Genomic DNA, 16,946 nt, shown 5'->3' on the forward strand with positions numbered 1-16,946 from the left:
TAAATTTAATTCACCATCTCCTGAGCCACATCCTCTGGGACGTCTTTGTTGAGGTCAAACGAAAACTCAATAGCTTCGTTGTCTTTGTATTTCCCCTTGAGTTTCTTCACATCCTCAATTCTCAGCCACAGCTTAATAGCCACCATTTCTCCATCATCTTCTTCTGCCAACTCCACTCGCACCCCTGTGTCCTCCTGGAAGAAGGCATGGTTCAGAAGGTCCTTGATTGAGTACCTGAACGGAGAGAGACAAGCAGTGAGCAAATGCATGTTTTCTTGGAGAGCTACTCTATACCTGTTCAATGTTCTCTTAAGTCAGAGACCTCTCGTCCTTGTTCTGGCGAATACATCCCTCGATGATCTCCTTCACTTCTGGAATGGCCACCTTGTCGAAGCTGCCCGGCTTCACCCCCTACAGGAAACACAGAATCCTGAATGAGAATGGTTCCTCTTCTAATCTGACCTTTTTATTTTGGCAGCTACCCAAACCATGTTGTCAATTTCAGTTCAGAGACTCTACACTAACACCATAAAAAATATTTGTAAAGTCCCAGATTAATGAGACAGCTGCAGCCTTAAATGAACTTCCTCTTTTAGTTTTGTTTTAGAATGACTCTCAAATGTCAAACACTGAAGTGGAAGGGTTTGCTTTGAGGAAACTTAACCTCCATAGCAAACTTGTCAAATAATGTTGAGAAGGACAGCATGCTTTTACATGGTGGCATTAAAAAAAAGGCATTTAAAAACGTGATGGGGAAAAGGAGGGCATAAGTCAGTAGGATGGCTAGGGTTTGGGTTAAAGAGGTCATGAATTAAGGGAACAGTCTCAGGAAGCTACCTAGGGCTACAGCAAAATGGAGGACTGAACAACTGAGCTTAATGTCAGAATAGGAAGAACAACAGCCGATCTCCCCAAGGAATGGTACTGTAAAAGCTGAGCATGTGACACTAGCTAAATGCAGCACAATAGCACTATGCTTCTCAACTGAGTCAACTGTTTGGTGCTATGCAGTATGGGCTATTTGTGGCTTATAGAGAATGTGAGAACAACTTAAGAAGTAGGGTGATTAAAACATCCTCTGTTGAATAACGTGGCAAAGACTTTAGTATTTGTACTTTGCAGTTAATGATAAACTGAGCGTATTAGTATAGATTTCAAGGTTCACTATGTAGATAACATTTAAGGAACATTTTAACCAACTTATCTATGAGACTCTTATACTTGCAAAAGTATAAGTCATATGAGTCACTATGCATTTATTACCCAAGTCAGTATGAACTGCATGATAAGATGAAAAATATGTGTTTTTTCCAGGACAGTTACTGCCCTTGTGGCAACATCACAAGACTGCGCTTGTTCAGCCCCTTATCAATAATCCACACCTAGAGGTCTACATGCTTAAAGAACACACACCGTAATTCAGAAGAAAAGGGAAAATAAAGAACAGTATGACATGAAGCAAAGAGGCTTGTTGGTTTTAATAACACATTTTCTCTTTCTGAGGTTTTCTAAGTTTGGAAAATGTGAACTCATATGGGAGCTATAGGAACACACTGAAGTTAAGAGATGAAATACAAAATTGGAGGACAGAAATGTAATATAAGGTTGAGAGGTGTCAGTGGGAATATAAAATCATTCCAGAATGGGATACTAGCCTTCTTGGCATAAAGGAAGAGGTGAAGGCAGGGCAGAGGGGTGACATGGAGAGTTGAAAAGAAGACTTACGCTGGTAACTCTGCGGTAGATCTGTGCAGCATTCTGGCACTCTGAGTAAGGGTACTCTGAGGTGGCCATCTCCAGCATGCACATTCCAAAGGCATACACATCCACTGACTCGTCGTACTTCTCCTCATACATCTCAGGCGCCATGAACTCAGGGGTACCTTAAATCAAAACAACTATTCAGAACTCTCGAACTCCCTTACTGATTGAGTGGGCTTCTCATAACCCATTGCCCCTCTGCTCCTCTAACCCATGAGGGGTTGAGGAAGAGGAGGATGAGAAGAGTGACCAGCCTGCTGACATCTCCTGGAGTAGAACCTGTGAGGTGAAAGTTTGAAGAGAGAGAAAAAAAAAGAAAAGGGGAAGGAAAGCAAAAAAAGAGACAGAAAACAAAAAAGGAGGGAGAGGCTGGGCTCAGTTAGACTGTAGAGAAGAAAGCACGTGTTTGTCTGTGTAAGACCTTAACATGTAGTTATATATAAAAGTGACTGAGTTAAGCCAATGTACAGAACACACTTGTTAGCCAAAATGGATGTTCTTTGCAATGTTCAAAAAGTTTCAAATGAGACATTTGAGAATAATACCCATCAGAATACAGTGCAGTTTGTTCAAAGGGATGCCAATGATCTCAGTAAGAGAAACATTACCAGCTATGGAAATAACTTTTGTCAAGACCTTAACCTTACATCCACAGTAACCATTTCTTTTGAAGTACCCTCACCTTTCGAAGACAGACTTACCATCTCTTCCTGACCTGCAGGAGGAAGCTGTTATGGTCAAGGCTGAGAGAAGCAGATCCCATAGCTAGTTACTGTGCTGAGCAGTGTGTCTTTGCACATTAGCCGTTGTCTATTAATTGATCGTTTTACATTCAATCTCAGGTCTTACACAGAAAAACTCATTTGGTTATATGAATTAATTTGTTTTTGATATTGATGTGTGTTACAGCACACTGTCAGACTTACCAGGCCCAAAAAGTTCATACTTACTCAATGACCAGCAGTACCCTATTCATTCCAAACAGCAGAATTGGGCACAGCTGAGGCTAGAGCCTACATTTTAAAAACATACCCAAGAATGTGAAAATAAAAATAAAATAAAAAAACAAAACAAAACAAAAAACAAAAGGAGTAAGGCTGACAGAGAGAAAGTGGGGAGAGCTCCCTGGACACAAAGATGGAGCAAAAAGATTCTGCGGTCCTGCAATACTTTAAAAGACAGTAAGAGACAAACACTAGGAAAAAAAAAAAACCTGTTGAGGCAAACCCATAGAAAGAGATGTTAAACATCATAGGTATAACTGGCAAACAGACCACATATTTCCAAACCACAGAACAAAGACCAGTCTATGACAGAAGCAAAGGCCATACCTTTAGCCATGGCCAGGTTAGCCTGCAAGAAGGCATGACAGCTATTATCATAATGATATTAATATTTACAGTATGAGAAATGTTAGGCGCTACTTACATTCAGTAGGTGCCTGGAAAAAAAAACCCTCTCTTTTTTTGGAGAAACATAAACAGAAATCTTCTGTACAATGACCAAACTTGATAGAGTCACTGCGTGAGTGCAAAGAGAGAAAGCCTTGTGGTTATCTATCTAAGATTACCACAGTGTTTGGCCTCCATTTGAGCTGTGGTTTGAGAGACAGCTGAAACGCTGTGGTCTGTTTTTGAACCACACCGTCAGAAAAACAAGTAAAAGGAAAATACCCTCTTTAAACATCGTCATTTTCAATAAAGGCATAATATGACCTTAGAAAAGGTACTGCCCCGAAGCAGGACAGGAACCAGGAAGTGAAAATGACTTCTGAGTCGTACCTATAACACTCTTGGCAAATGACGCACGCTTCAGTGTGGCCAGCCCCAAGTCTCCGATCTTGACAGATCCAGTTGGGCCAGTGATGAAAATGTTGTCGCACTTAAGGTCCCTGTGGATGATGGGGGGAGCCCGAGTATGAAGGAAGTGGAGTCCCTTGAGGATCTGTCTACACCAGCTCCGCAGTACTTTAATTTTCATCACCTTGAACCGCTTCAGATATCTACAGGACAAGAGATCAAGATTTTCACATATTCTCACATAGCAAATAAAGTAAATGTAGTCTTTTCTAACAAGAGAACATTTTATAGGATTTTGATAAATTACTAACATTATAAAGTTCAGCAAATATATTGAGGCAAATTTTGTTCAGAATGCTTATAATCAATGACACTACATAGGGGGTCGATATTAGTGTACACTCTTTTTTAGTGATTACAGAGCTTGCTTTTAGTTATCTTAAACATTTTCATGTACCCAGTAATGTAACTGCAAGAAATATCATGCCACATTTAAGCAGCAAAACAAAAAGATGTAGAATCTTGACAGGACAGAGGAAACTCTCCAAGGGAAACAAACTAAGAATATTTTTTTCGAGAGATAAAAGTTTCCAACAGCTCTGCTGGAGCTCAGAGTATGGCAAGGATGGCTACTCAACTCTAAATAATTTCGCTGTGTGAAGGAAAACTGTGTGACCTTTTGGGTTAGGCTGCTGGAGTTGTGCTTAAAAGCGCACACTAGCTTTCTTAATGGAGAGATGCACATGTTACTTTTGCTGCTAAGGATCACAGCGGACAATATAATTGAATATAAAATACAACATCTTTGCACCATACACCTTAGTTTGAACCAAGATCAAGTCCAGTTTAAGTAAAAATAAGTAAAAGGGAGTCGGGCATGCCCTAGATGTACTTGCATTCCATACTAGACCATGTCCTATAGATAGAATAGGGCCCCTAGTGAATTCAGCACATATGAGTTCTGCATCAATGTGTTTGTTAGCTCTGCCAAGTTTGAGACTCACGTTTTGAGTGTGCCAGAAGTCATGAGTTCAGTGACCAGTACAATGCACTTCCTGCCTTTGGATGGTCCCTCCCAGGAGTCATAAAAGCGGACAATGTTGGGATGCTGTAGTCCTTTTAACATCCCTGCTTCCTCCTTAAAGCGCTGCCTCTCCGTCTTTGACAGCTTACGATCCTGCAGGTGACAAAAAGAAGAATACTTAGATTTCACAGCAGATGTATACAGATTTATTGGGAATAAGGACAATTCTAAAGAATACATTAATGACAAAAACAGTAAACAGTCCAGATATCTGGTGATTTATAGTGCTTTTTGCAACTTGCATTTCATTCAACTGTTGCGACACACAAAATTTCACATAGCTCTGGCACAAGTACTCATACACATGGGGGCATAGGGATGTGGCCCCGTTTTCTCTGGCCGACAACTGTGAACCAAATGGAATATGTCTAGTTTTGTCCTGGATTCAAGAAGTCCAGTGTTTAAAAGGTCAACAACAACATGACTGATACTTAAGATATCTATGGAGTATACTAGAGCACAAATTACCGTAACATTAAATCTGACTTATACCAAATCAAACCTGGTATTGCTTTACATTGCTTTAGGCAATGTAACAAAAATAACAAATGGATACGTACATCCTTCATATCATGTTATGGGTTTAGATGTGGGGAAAAAACCTGTTAGTGTTTCAAAATGTCAATCACAACATGGTAATGCATGCAAATTGATTATTTATCAGGAGAATAATTCCGACTTTGTTCTACCTGTTAAATTAAATAAAGCTGTGCATCAATATTCACAACATCAACAATGAGAGACTATAATGAATATCAATACTAATATATTGCCAAGCTCTTTGGCTACCAACTGTGTCTGGTAAGCGCTCACCCAGGCTTCTATTCTAAGCAAATCTACGGCTGATGAGAGTCAACAAATGCCTGGCAGCTGATGGGTTTTTCAATGATTTATAGCAAAATATATGCAAAGCCAACAGCACTGTTTTCCCAGTGGGATTTAACATTCCAAAAACTGAATAATGTATCAATAAGGATTGGCAGTAACCCCTTTTGTGGGGTCTGTGTATTAAACAAAAAAATCTGGAATGCGTAAAATCACCCTTCTCAAGTTTCCTGAGTAATTCCTGGCGTGACCTACATTTACAGCATGCATGACGATAGAGCAGCAAACCCATACCAGTTAGACCAGCCCAGTGAAACTCAGCAGCCAAAGACCTCCCTTGAAACCCCCAGAGACTTGGCCAGAAGCCAAGCCGTCCAGAGGCCAGGCTGTCCAGGAAATTCAGCCCTTTTGTGAGTGGAGAGAGAGCATTTGCCTTTGTGTGTGTGTGTGTGTCAGCGAGAGATAGAAAACTTTCCAGTGACTGACATCGCTTTGAGAAAAAAATAATTGAGATCGCTGCAGTCTTTCCAAGAGTTTTTTTTTAAGGTTTGAGGTTGAATGATTACAACTGACTGGGGGCAAAGATAAAAGATAAGTTAAATGGAAACGTGCAAACCATTAGCAGCAAGGGAGGACACTAAATCAGGGAGCCATGCGCATAAAGGGTGAGGGTAGATGGCAGTGCAATGGAGGCTCCATCATGCACTTGGACCAACTGACCTACTTATCAGTATTTAGTGGGACAGTGGTTCCCCTTTCTCTTTCAGTGCACCATATGAACAGTCATGCAAAACATCCAAGATCACGTTCGCAGCATCAGAGCTTCTGCTCTTGGGTGTGCAACACCCCAATCCACACAAATACCAAACTACTATATCAATGACAGCATTTCTGCTGTAGGCACACTCCTTCACAGACAACTCATTTAAAACACATGACAACTCATCGCAAACAAGTTGACAAACGGCATTCCCTGTGCTAGATAAGATCTACTTAGGCACGTGCAAACGGAACAAGTCATTTACAGAAAAAAAAAAAAAAGAATAAAGATAAAACAGTTCATTCATACTCACACCCTTCTCCTCTACTATGTTTCCATGTATTATTCAGCACAATACAGGACAAACTAAGTACATAACTCATTAACCACTTGAAAGCATGCATGACCCCAAACCAGAATTTGATTTAGATTTTTTTAAAAAAACCAAACTTTTTAGCCTAAATCAATGGTTGAGGCGATTAAGAAACTCAGGGAAGGCGCCTTCAGAATACCAGCCATGTGGCAACCACATATTTAACATCACATCTCAATGTGCATTTTGGGAACAAAGTTGACAATGGTAGTCTTTATGGACCATCTGTTTGTTCAGATGTCTTAATGACCTTAGTTTGAGTTTGACCAGGACCCTTGTCGCCTGTTTCTCCACAGGTTACTGTGGTTTGTCACCATCAGCTGCCCAATAAAAGCCAAAAATAATTTGTTGGGCCTGATTACTTGACTGACACTTAGCCAAACCTATCAGCTGAGATTGCCATAGCTTGCTTATCACACCTCAGCTACACTAGGCACCTGTCTGGTGTGACAAATTTACAGAGACAGTCAGAAATTTTAAATCAGACCTTGAAGCATTACTTCAAAACCTAACATCAAATCCTTGTAGGTACTTCAAAGGACTGTGCAAGGCCACAAATGTCTATAAATTAGGAAACCTAACCAGGCAGGCACTCAGAGGGCCACAGCAGCTGCAGTTGAATCACAGCAGCTCTATTTGACAGAGTGGGGATGAGTCAGCTCACTAAAGAGCTGTGTTGCCACCACTGCCACTGCAATATCAACTCTCAGCTGTGGAAAGTAGCTTTGTGAAGTCTCTGAATGTGATAAAAAGAGAGGCAGAGTGGTAAGGAAAAACAAATGTGCATGTAAAATAATATACAGAAGTGAACGTGTAGAATAATGCAGAAATGCTCAAAACTCAAAGTATTATATCTTCCAAATCAGACTAGTCAACACTTCTGTTCATCTCTGCGGAGTCAGCATGACACACATCATAAATCATGATCCTATTGCTTCAGTTCAGTGGCACACCTCTCAACAAGCCATTGCACGGTTAAGCAGCTGGGGCAAAAGCCCAAGTTGTTATCAGAGTTATGATTATGCAGTCATTCAGTCTTAACTGATCACAAAGAAGTTTCCTTTGACATGAAAAAAAGAAGGACACGCGTTTGATTCAAGGCGGTCAGCATTACTGTCAGGGCTCCACGTTTACTTTTGTTTGGGGACAAGCAACTCATCATCATGACATCAATTTTAAACTAACTTTCCATGCCTTAATACTGTCTCAACAACATGATGATCTGAGGCGCTCCCTGTCGATGTGAATCACTAATGCCATTTAAGTACAGTTTTACCAAAGCTGAGGAAAACATGCTGCTTCTAGGCAAAGGCCATGATAAATTACCCAACAACCCTAAAAATAGACAGAGTGAAAAAAGCCTGTGATCATGCCAAGGGCTGGCACTGTCAGGTCCCTGATCTGAGATCGACACAGAGGGCTAGATGGAGCCCTCTGGGTACATTGGTTGATATTGGGGTAACGGCTGTTGGGCCTGAAAGCCAAAACGCCATGTTAAACAGCTCCACCAAAATTGTGACTTAGTTATTGCGTTTGCGCAGTATTTCTCATCGGACAGAAATAATTGGTGTCCCTGTGATATTGTAACTCCTGGCAATGAGGTCATACATCAATGTGACTGTCAGCAACTGACCAGATGACAAGAGTCAGGCCATTTCACAACCGCCTGTATGACTTTACATCTAAAACTGATGTTGTGGAAAGGAAACTGTAATCTTGTGGCCATCAATAGCAGTATCGTCCAAGTCATTTCAACCATCAGACATGGTCTACTGATATACCAAATAACACTATGATCCTCACCTTATGGATTCTGGGTGATGAATGCTCATGTCAACTATAAGACGTTATCAGTAACTACAGCCAAGGTTCATTTTTGTTCTATTGAGTAAAGACCCTCAATAATATGGCTGAATAAGGAGATTTTTTATGATATCCCAGATTATTCAAATACATAAAGGTTACAAACTACATTGTTGTTCTCAAAGTCCATGTCAGTGATTTAATACATCAAAATTTGAAAGGTCATGACCTTCGACACAGTTACAGTCAGAAGGGAATCGTGACACAGTACGATGCTTCACAGTTAATGGTGTCAAGTTTTGCTTTCTGGTCTACTTTGAGTGCTGTGATGAACAAAGCCAGCAATTTCCAATGCTGTTTCCTTACACTGGCGTACCCCTCCTTTCTGTCTAATGACATATAAGTTCTTCCAGTGAAATAAACTGTAGTTGCAACTGATATGAGACGTGTTATTATGTGCACAGCAGTTAATAACTTACAGAAACACAGGTGTTGAAAGAAAAAAGCCATTATTACAGCAATATCATAAATGGTCTACTAATTATGTTAGTAAGACTGACGAAAACAAAAAAACTGGGCCAACATTTTTAATAACCCAGTCAAAGTTAGTAAACCACTGAATGTCATGAGGAAGTCAACCCCGTAATTACATTTCAAAATGCTGACAATGAGGTTAGGAATCTCAATTTTAAAATGTGACGTTTCCTCCCAAAACTTGTTGCATCCAAGAGTAAAAACTGAAATGGGCTACCTAAAGACTACCAGTCATGACTGGTAATTACAGACGAGTCACTATGTTACTATGTATACTATTTGGATATAGCATGTCACTCCCTGCAGATGCCATCAGCCAGCTGGACAGGCAGCTCCCATAGCTTCTAAAGGATGTCTGGGGTTCTCTTCCTCATCTTTCAATGCTTGGCTTCAGCCAGTACTGGAGAGGAAGGAGGTGGGAAGGCAGAGAGTGGAAGATGACATGGTTGAAGATGGATGAGTGAGCAAGAAAGGGGAGGTTCCTAAATTTATTCTTCTTTTTCCCCCCTTGACTTCCTCTCTGTGGTGACCTACTTATTGTTCAGACATGCCTGCAACGTGAGATCCGAAACAAATGTGTGGGTTCATGGGTGAGGTGAAAAAAGGGTGGACGCCTAGAAATTCTTAGACGATTGTGGACAGATGGCCTTTCAGACTGAATAAGCCAAAGCAATTGTATTCAAACTTTGCACCCTACAATTTCTAGCCATGGATGCAGCACAGCTTGGGGGAAGGAAAAGAGTGATCGGTCCATAAATCCAAGACTCTAGTTTAGAGTGAAATATCTACTGAAGAAACTGCCGTATCATGACATGATACCTCCAAAAGCAAAGACTAGAGTCCTGTCAGCCAGACTGAGCTTTAAGATTAAAGGGTCATTTCAGTTTCAGTCTTAGCCTTCAAGATTATTTCTGTGCATAGTCCCACACAAAATAAATGGAAAAGTACACAGGGAAAACCCTTTTGTTGAAATACCATAAAGTCAAATTTCATGTCCATGTTCTCATGTTTTTCTGGCATGTAATGACCATTACAGCATCATAGGACTGCTAATGTGGCTCTACATTTTTTGCCATGTTTAAGGAAGATTAAGAAAGACCTCATGAGGAGAAACCTGTCAGACTTGTTTCATTAGCTTACAGCCAAGGGAGCTGCTGTTGCTTCCAGCTGACACCATATTCTCAGAGAACACACAAGTGGAAAGGCTGATTACCGTCTGCGACACTGATTCTGGTATCAACAGGAAACAAAACAATAAGTAAATTAACTGGATGAACCTACTCCTTTTTAACATTAAAATACACAATAATGGAATTTGTTTGCTTTTTTTTCTTAGGGAAAAACAAGCATTTTTGATGCAACCAAGTATAAAGGAGGACTATACATCTATTACTGGCATGACTGTTTGAAAAGACACATAACAACTGAAACTGAACTGAAATAGCATGCAGAAAATATGTTAAGTTTATATTCCACTGAATATGCTCTAAGGAATTAAGAAGAATGTAACACTGGAGCTTGAGTGATCATGGGACAGCTTTAACAACCATGTGAGAGGGGATTTCGGCTTCTCATGTGTAGCTCAACAGTTTTGAGCACTGAAACTCTTGAGTTGACATAGAAACGAAGGGGAGTGAGAGTGTCAGGTTTCATGTTCACATTTCAGAGCAGACCATGTGTCTAAAACAAAGCTGGTTCTCATTCAACTGTAAAAAATTCAATAAATCACCCCTCTGCACCAGATCTGTCTCCTTGTACAACTGCAAACTGAAAAATACCAAGCTCCTATAGAAAGCTTTACTAAGCCGCAGGAGAAAGGTGGTTCACCTTGTCCATTCTGCTGAATCACTTTTTTTTTTTTTTTTTACAAACACACGAACAAAGACACAGGGACATTTCGGTTTTCCCCAAGCCTTTTCAACCTTTACTCAGAAAAAAAAACAAGAGACCACAAGAACTAAAATTTCCCAGAACTTCCTTTTCCTTCTACAATATCCGGAAAGTAATAATTTGCTTTGATGCAAAAGGAAAAAACTAATAATATTGTAGAATGAAGTCAAGACAACAAAAACTACACATATACCAACTCTGAGCATGATATCAACCAATGAGAGAAGGAGGGCAAGTTTTATTTGCTGAATTTTGTTTAAAATGGGTTGAAGAAAAACAAATATGTAAGAATGTGAGGAAGTTTAAAAAGGTGGGATGTGGACAGACACTTTAGCAGCAGGCCTTGGCAGGCTGGCCTGCTTCACTTCGCACAGGAGATTCCTCTATCAGGAATGTGACCCACTTTACATTCACACAAGCATTCAGAGCAGAAATGCACTGAGCATGCGCATGATTTGGTCTGTGCGAGGGGGGGAGGGGCACGTGTCTGTAATCTTCACATTGTTCAGAAACCAGAGTGCATGTGCAGCGACAGTTGTATGTGCTGCTGTATGAGGCCTGTGCCTCTCATGGCAGCACAGTGAAAGCGTGACAGTAAAAGTAAACATTCATGTGGTGAATGAGGTCAAACTTTGCTTTGGGCCATGTAGCTGCTTTAACTGGACAGACAGCAGAGATCCACTAGCATTTTTAAGATTATCACTATTTGTCTGAACAAGACACCAAGGAACATTGTATTTAGATAAAATAACAAAATGGGTTTCAATAACTGGTTTATTAAGCCGCAAGCTTAGATTTTAAAAAGATGATAAAAACTTTTTTAAAAAGGTGCAGGTCAATTATTACTATTGTTGCTGCATTGAGCTTTGTAAATGACAAAATATAATCACTCCAATAACAATTTGTCTTCAAATGGAGTTTTGCCTACTTTGATGGCATTTTCGAGGCCAAGTCTTCAAAGGGTGTTAAAATAACCTAAATCAGTCTCACCTTTCACAACCAAGAATTTCCTCCATTGCAACATTTACTGTAATGATTTGATAATTGTTAACATCAGTAAGACAGTCAGCATGATTCATTTTATAAAAAGGTATGTAGGGTCTTTAACTTAAATAAATATAGGAAAATATTAAGATTACTTGATTTCTCTCAGGGCAACAAAAAATCTAAATCAAAAACTACAAATTATACAATCTTTGACATCATCTGGTAATTTGCAAATGTGTTATGGTGAAGTAAACACTGCCAACAAGTATGGAATGAGCTGCACCAAAGAGCAAAAAAGGGGAGATGGGAAGCTTTTTGCTATGGTTTTGTGACAAATGCATTGCCAAACAAACTATCGAGAGGAAAATGCTTGCTATGTCTGTCGGAGAGGAAATAACTCTATAGCTCAGGTAACCGTGTAAAAGGAAATTGCTTTGGCTTCACTCCATGTTTAAGCGTGACAAAAGCAAAATGATGATGCTTGGAGGAGAATGCAACACTAGGGTGACTTGATTACAAAAACAGCAATAAAGGAAGGTAAGCTATAAGAAAAATGGTAATCCCATCTTCATACCTGCAGCTCGCACCAAGCCACCTCCACTGTGGTCTCAGTGTCCAAGCCTTTGTAGACAGTCTTGAAGGAGCCACGTCCAATTTCTATATCGAACTTCAGGAAACGCCCATCCGGTGATGTTCCCACTGCTTTGGTCTCTGCCTCTTCGATGTCCTCCTGCACTTTTTTCTCCGCTTCTCTCTGCTCTGCTTCTGCCCGTGCCTTGGCAGAGTCCTTATCTTCTTCCTCCCCCTCTTCTTCATGATTCACCTTAACCTCGGTGGTGCTTTCAGGTTCTGTTTGACTTGGCAATTCTGTTCCTAAACATGGTGCGGAGTGGGCTGCTACCACCACCTCTCCATCACAGATATCTTGTACGCTGACAGGCTCTTGCTCTGAAGGCACTACATCCACCTTGGCTATTTCTATATCTCTTCCTTCTTCGTCTTCACTACCTCGTCTTTGAGCAGGCTCCTCATGTTTAGCTAAACTTGGTTCAGCCCTTGGCAAATGGGCACCCACGGCAGCCTGTTGCCGCTGGGGTGCCACTTCACGTGGCTGAACCCGTTGAGGTGCAGGGATCGGGATTTTGCTGGGTAAAGGGAGGGCCAATGCCGTAGCATTTGAATCACTGATGACACTGCGGCGTAGGAAGCGGTGTTCGGGGTTACAGCGATCACGCTCCATTGTGTGATGCCGGCGTCTCACTTCGGTTGGCCGACAGTCACTCACCATCGAATCTGAACCAGAACTGGGGCCATTTCCACTCTTCTGAGGGGGAGCCAGGAACTTCACCATTTTGTCGTCTGGCTTTTCCGACATCCCACCACCCACACTAAGAGTAAGCGGGTACTATAATCGAAAAAATTAAAATAAGGATACTTCCATGTCCGCCATATAAGCTTATATAAGCAGTATCAATCTGGGCTTTGAAAAGAAAAAAGATAGAAAGTCTTACAACTTCTATCTCCAGCTGTCTTTTTTACTGCTTAAAGACGGTCTTTATATGTATAGCGCAGAGACTGGAGGTGTAGGATGGGGGGTGTTCTCTTGTAAATTGTAAAAGATTGAACACCACAGCAGAGCACAGATTGCCGATGTTGATTCACAAGTCTCTTTAAGTCCATACCATCCATCCTGTAAGACGCAGGGTGCAGGTTCTCTCAAGCATAAGGACTCACTGATGAGGAACAAACATGCACAGCCTACAAGAGGCACCAAACTTCCTATTGTGGGAAATGAGAGGACGGCCAGACGCTCGGAATATCCTCCAGTCCAGTTTCACTGCAAGAGAAAAAAAGAGAACACAAGCAGCTTGACATGCTTCTAAAAGTAACCAACAGTATGTCAAATGTCAACAAGATCTGTAAAACACCAGCCAAAGTACTCACAAGTAGAATTTACTGTACACATAAAAGTTTAGTAACACTGCTTTTAACAAAAGCACACCTGACTGACACTTCATACCCTAGTGCTTCAAATATTACCTCTTAAGTCGACTTGGTGATTATGCTGTAATGCAGTAAAACATTACAGAATCTACCACTGTAGGTTTACTTTAGTGAATCAGTCAAGGAGGGTTTGTCTTAAAAGTTTCCTCCCTCTGATATGCTTTACTGTCTTGCACAAGGACGTGTGATGTAGGGCACATGCTTGCATTCTCCTTACATGAATTGCAAGTCCTACTAGGTAATAACTGTATTTTACAGCTGTGCCCAATTGATTTAACATTTCGCTGCAATAAGTGTTAATCTATAACAAGATAAGCATTTATAAGTATATAATGTGGCATAAATCCTAAATGCATTTTACAGACTTTCAGAATGACACACTAACCTCTCAATGACTCACTTTTAATAGAGACTGTAACTAACTAATTGAGCATAGCTGACAGCTGTTTATTCCTCAGTCTCTAGTGTGAAGAAGAAACATATTCCGCTACTTATGGGGTTAGTGAACGCTGTCTGAATATCTAGCATAAAGTCCATTGTTGAAACAACGAAACATTACAGCTGCACACAGCTATAACCGACCAACATTTAAGCTGTACATGCAAAAGACCAGAGCCATTTCAGTATGCTTATTCCTGTAATTGTTGACAGTTTTGCAGTCTTATTATCTTATAAATACGCAAGCTTACAATAACAATCTTATTGCTTATTAGTCATCTGTACCCCACCGTGTTTGCAGCCATTACCAGCCTAAGCAACCACCAATGTCAAAACCAAACCTGCCAATGTTAGCAGCCATAACAACACCATACATACAGAGAGACGACAGCGCGAATTAGTTCAATTATTATTTTTAATCAACATGGACCTCGTCTTACGTACCTATTTCTTCGCCGCCTTGTAAATGACACCAGAGCTATTTGAAATGGCAACATCGAGCGTAGAGAGCGAGGAGGAGCAACGGCTCTTTGTTAGCTTGCTAACGAAAGGAGCTAGCACGGAGCTAGTTAGCTGATCCTTCACCAGTGAAACGTTAACCAGCGATGAATGATTTACCACGTCACGTCTTTCTAAAATCTATTCCGCCCCCTGGTTCACATTTCAGCTTAACATGACATATTTTTTACACAGTTCGGTACTGCTGCCATTTTTTTTTAAATATCTGTATTTGTTAGCACTTATTCTATGTTGGCAGCTTTACCGTGTCCAAGTGATTACAAGCCGTGCTGACCGGATACGTTCGCCCGGTGTGACGCCGGTTGGAAAGCTACCAGGCGGCGGTTGACAAATAGCGCCACTGCTACCTAGCTAGCTAGCATTAGCTAGGCGGGTCTTGCTAATGGCCTAAAAAGCTAGACCCACCTCCTAGCTGCCCCCATTCAATTTAACGATATCTGACGCGTATACAGCACTAGCTCTTCATCTACTGTTACTACAGAATTAATAGCGATTTTTTTTTACAAGTTGGTTCACGACTATTCATACACCACAAACGTGACGTTGTTTCTATTTGATAACATTGCGCCTAGCTGCGGTTCGTTGGTGAGCCCGGTTTTGCTAACAGTTAGCAGCCTAGTCCTTAACGATCTAGCTAACATAGAGGTGCCGGGTGGCAGATAGCGACCTACCTCGGTGTCGTATCCCCTAGTACAGCCGACGGTCATCGACGGTCAAATTGTCCTCACAGCGTGAATCCGTCTTTGAAATTATAAAAGGGGATATATGTATATTATCCTCAAGCGTCCGACAGACAAGTTACCAGACGAGCTAATATCAAAGTTTCGTTTTATGGTCTCACTGTCAAACAAGCGGCGCAGTTGCTACATATTGACGAAGAAACGGGTTTTTCCGAAAGCGCCTGCGCCGGTGAAGAATGACCTCATAACCATAACACACATACCACTATATCCCTTTGAAGCTCCTTCGTAATATTAATTATGTATCAGTGGAGCTGTGTGTTCCTATGACAATGGATTTATTTATACTTATGTAAATGTAAGCCACAGGAATTCAAACCACGTATCTCACTTATTCTACATTATGTGGAAAGCATACCTGAACACGATAAACAAGAATACTTGAAGAGGAAAAATCATTTAGGATTCGATCGTGATTTATGCTTCACTAATGTCACTGTCAGTTACTTAGTAGAGGTGACCTGAATCACTCAGTCGTCTGCTTTACTGGAAAGTTTTAATCAGATATTATATTTTCAGCTTTCCCAACTATGTTACAATATATCTTCAATGTAAACACTTACTTTTGTTTTATTTTGTTTTATTTTTTTATTTTTATTTTTTGCAGTTACACAGACACTTGGCATAAACAATGTTTACTGCCTGACTGTACATATCCCATATTTACTCTACTTCTGTTTTCTATCTGACCTTCCATTTATTCAGTTTAACGCGTCTATTATAAAAATTTAATCATTAAGGTTTATTTAAAAGAGGCTCTATGTAGTTTTGGAGAAGGAATTCAAAGAGAACAAGCTTAAGAACACTATTTGAAGATAGAGAGTTGGCAGGGTTCGCCAAATATAAACATTATGAATGTGTTGTCCTTCAGGGTCAGTTTGATTCTTCAGTTTATTCATTCATGAAAAAGAAGAGTTTGTTTATTTAGTTTGTAGTCAATGGAGATCTTCCTTTATTGATTTCATTTAATAAATACAGTTTTGACAAAACATCATTATTGAAAGCCTGTTGACAAAGGCCTCATAATTACACAATTAAACATATTCGAATTGTATGTAAGCAAATTTATTTCAGAAAACAAATGACAAGAAAAATATAAAAGACTCTTTACACTGTTTTAATTACTGGCTATACTACGTTGGCATGCTGTTCTACATAAAAATGACTCGTTATGGTTTACAATTCTTATAAATAAAGAAATCAGTGTATTTTTTTTGCAGCAACCATTTCGGAGATCCAATTTTCCTGCAAGTAAGCACTGCCCCCTGCTGGTGCATGTTGACCAAACATGTCACATGTATCTCCTTTTAAATGATTTCATTCAAAATGAAAAGCTCACTGCTGAAGAAAGTAACATTATATTAACAAAGTCAAATCGATATGTTATGGTTATTATCAGAGGTATATAGTCTAAACTGTGGTAAAACAC

At 40.3% G+C, this 16,946-nt stretch overlaps 1 protein-coding gene across 5 annotated transcripts in view; it reads right to left on the minus strand.

Annotated features, from left to right (window-relative positions):
* The window catches only part of LOC119023752 (serine/threonine-protein kinase WNK1-like), a 28,176-nt gene extending 12,460 nt beyond the window's left edge, over positions 1–15,716 (minus strand). For 2 of the 5 annotated variants that reach the window (XM_037105869.1, XM_037105867.1), the window contains exons 1-7: positions 15,449–15,716; positions 12,391–13,653; positions 4,565–4,737; positions 3,543–3,763; positions 1,726–1,883; positions 323–411; positions 15–234 (exon numbers count right to left, since the gene is read on the minus strand). In XM_037105869.1, coding sequence (XP_036961764.1) covers positions 15–234; positions 323–411; positions 1,726–1,883; positions 3,543–3,763; positions 4,565–4,737; positions 12,391–13,191 — 1,662 coding nt within the window. In that variant the 5' untranslated portion in view covers positions 13,192–13,653; positions 15,449–15,716. Of the gene's footprint in view, positions 1–14; positions 235–322; positions 412–1,725; positions 1,884–3,542; positions 3,764–4,564; positions 4,738–12,390; positions 13,654–14,702; positions 14,974–15,448 lie in introns of those variants that run through there. The other 3 variants (XM_037105871.1, XM_037105870.1, XM_037105868.1) reach the window with 2 other exon arrangements.
* Between the last annotated feature and the right edge of the window lie 1,230 nt (positions 15,717–16,946).

This window comes from Acanthopagrus latus, chromosome 8, assembly GCF_904848185.1.
Source record: "Acanthopagrus latus isolate v.2019 chromosome 8, fAcaLat1.1, whole genome shotgun sequence".
In the NCBI taxonomy this organism is placed as follows: Eukaryota; Metazoa; Chordata; class Actinopteri; order Spariformes; family Sparidae; genus Acanthopagrus; species Acanthopagrus latus.